A 2,500-nucleotide genomic window follows, 5' to 3' on the forward strand; every position below is an offset into this window, starting at 1 on the left:
AAAATCAAACGTAAATGTGTCTTTCTTCTGATCCAGATGAAGGTGGAGGGTCTCCAGGAGGATGGAGGTTCTGGTTCAGACCGGACCACCACCCCCCCCCCCGGCTCCGCGGAGCGCCGCATGTCTCGTCTGCTGAGCGCCGTCGAGAACGAGCTGCAGGCCGGCCGGGAGAAAGGAGACCCGACGGAGAGAGAGCTCAAGGTAACGCTGGAGGACGCAGAGCTGTGGACCAAGTTCCAGAGCATCACCAACGAGATGATCGTCACCAAGAACGGACGGTAAGACCTTCTGACGACGTCGTACTTCGCCGACCTCACCTGTGGGTCGTCGTACCCCTCCACCCCACCTGTGGGTTGTGAACCCCACCTGTGGGTCCTGTACCCCCAGCTGTGGGTCGTTAACCCACCTGTGGGTCGTTGTACCTCAGCTGCTTTAGTTTGGTGTAGTTTTACGACGGTGAAAACATAATAAACATCATTTTTAGTTTTCTGAATATTTGACAGGAAGAACAGGACCAACAGGTGTTTGAAGCTGACTCCAGATCAGCGACCCTGTTAACCAGGTTATCCATTCGTGTCGATAGCAGCCGGTTACGTTGGCGTGTTGTTGACCGGCGGTGGAGAACATTCACCTGAACTCCATTCACACCTGCTGAACAACGCTTCAGCTGTTAATGCTGCAGATCCACTCAGAGTGTATTTATTCATTCACGTGTTCTTTACTTCCTGATATGTTTATCTCACAGATTTAGATTCTTTAGATTCAAACTGTTCAGAAAACATGAGAATGTTTAAAATATGAGGCAAGTTAAAGGATTCAACCACCCGAATAATCAATCTGTGGGTCTTCAGTCCACCTTTTAGGTCTTCGGTCCACCTGTGGGTCTCCCATCCACCTTTAGGCCTTCGGTCCACCTGTAGGTCTCCCGTCCACCTTTAGGCCTTCCGCCACCTTTAGGCCCTCCGTCCACCTTTAGGTCTTCCGTCCACCTTTAGGCCCTCCGTCCACCTTTAGGCCCTCCGTCCACCTTTAGGTCTTCCGTCCACCTTTAGGCCTTCCGTCCACCTTTAGGCCCTCCGTCCACCTTTAGGCCCTCCGTCCACCTTTAGGCCCTCCGTCCACCTTTAGGCCCTCCGTCCACCTTTAGGCCTTCCGTCCACCTTTAGGCCCTCCGTCCACCTTTAGGCCTTCCGTCCACCTTTAGGCCCTCCGTCCACCTTTAGGCCTTCCGCCACCTTTAGGCCCTCCGTCCACCTTCAGGCCCTCCGTCCTCCTTTAGGCCCTCCGTCGACCTTTAGGTCTTCCGTCCACCTTTAGGTCTTCCGTCCACCTTTAGGCCCTCCGTCCTCCTTTAGGCCCTCCGTCGACCTTTAGGTCTTCCGTCCACCTTTAGGTCTTCCGTCCACCTTTAGGCCCTCCGTCCACCTTTAGGTCCACCTTTAGGCCTTCCGCCACCTTTAGGCCCTCCGTCCACCTTTAGGCCCTCCGTCCACCTTTAGGCCTTCCGCCACCTTTAGGCCCTCCGTCCACCTTTAGGCCCTCCGTCCACCTTTAGGCCCTCCGTCCACCTTTAGGCCCTCCGTCGACCTTTAGGTCTTGCATCCACCTGTGGATCTTTATAACTAAAGGTGTAAACTTGTTTGTGCAGCCGCATGTTCCCGGTCCTGAAGGTGAGCGTCTCCGGTCTGGACCCCAGCTCCATGTACTCCCTCCTGCTGGACTTCGTGCCGGCCGATGGCTGCCGCTGGAAGTTCGTGAACGGCGAGTGGGTGGCGGCCGGGCGGGCGGAGGGGCGTGGTCACGGCGAGGGGCGCGGCCACGGCGGCGTCTACATCCACCCCGACTCGCCCAACTTCGGCGCTCACTGGATGAAGGCGGCCGTGACCTTCAACAAGGTGAAACTCACCAACAAGGTCAACGCAGGAGGACAGGTGAGGATGCTTCCTTCACTTCCTTCCTTCCCTTCCTCTTCTTCTGTGCATTCTCCAGCTCTCCATGTCAAGAGGCCTCTTCTTCTTCTTCTGTGTGTGTATTACTGGAGTGGGCGAGAGACTCCCGCCTCTAATTAAACCACTTCAGTCTACTTCACCTGCTCGCCCTCCTCGTAACCACGGGAACCAGATAAACCGCTCTTTAATTGGCCGGCGGCGGTTTAATGCACTTCCTGTTCGAGAGGCAAAAACACACACTACAAACAAAAAAACAAAAACATTGGCAATAACGTTGTTTGTATTTACCCCCATTATCCACACACACACACACACACACACACACACACACACTCACACACACTGGAAACAGAGAGCTCGGCCCATAATGAAATAATTGCTCAGCTTATTTGTACATTATGGTAATTATGTTTTTTACCGGGGAAATTAATTTACCCATCATGCTTCAGGTGGATGAGAGACTATATTTGACACAAACACACACACACACACACACACACACACACACACACACACACACCGAGTGAGTGGCGGGGTCAGCCAGCCTCTCA

The 2,500-nt window shown here is 54.0% G+C and overlaps 1 protein-coding gene across 1 annotated transcript in view; it reads left to right on the plus strand.

The window, feature by feature from the left end:
* Positions 1–2,500, plus strand: part of LOC306797505 (T-box transcription factor TBX19-like) — a gene marked incomplete at both ends in the record, with an annotated part of 7,062 nt that overhangs the window by 1,166 nt on the left and 3,396 nt on the right. The window contains 2 exons of the mRNA XM_079296870.1: positions 37–278; positions 1,649–1,931. Coding sequence (XP_079152996.1) covers positions 37–278; positions 1,649–1,931 — 525 coding nt within the window. The remainder of the gene's footprint in view (positions 1–36; positions 279–1,648; positions 1,932–2,500) is intronic.

The sequence above is a fragment of the Melanostigma gelatinosum genome, assembly GCF_949748355.1.
Source record: "Melanostigma gelatinosum genome assembly, chromosome: 24".
Classification (NCBI taxonomy): Eukaryota; Metazoa; Chordata; class Actinopteri; order Perciformes; family Zoarcidae; genus Melanostigma; species Melanostigma gelatinosum.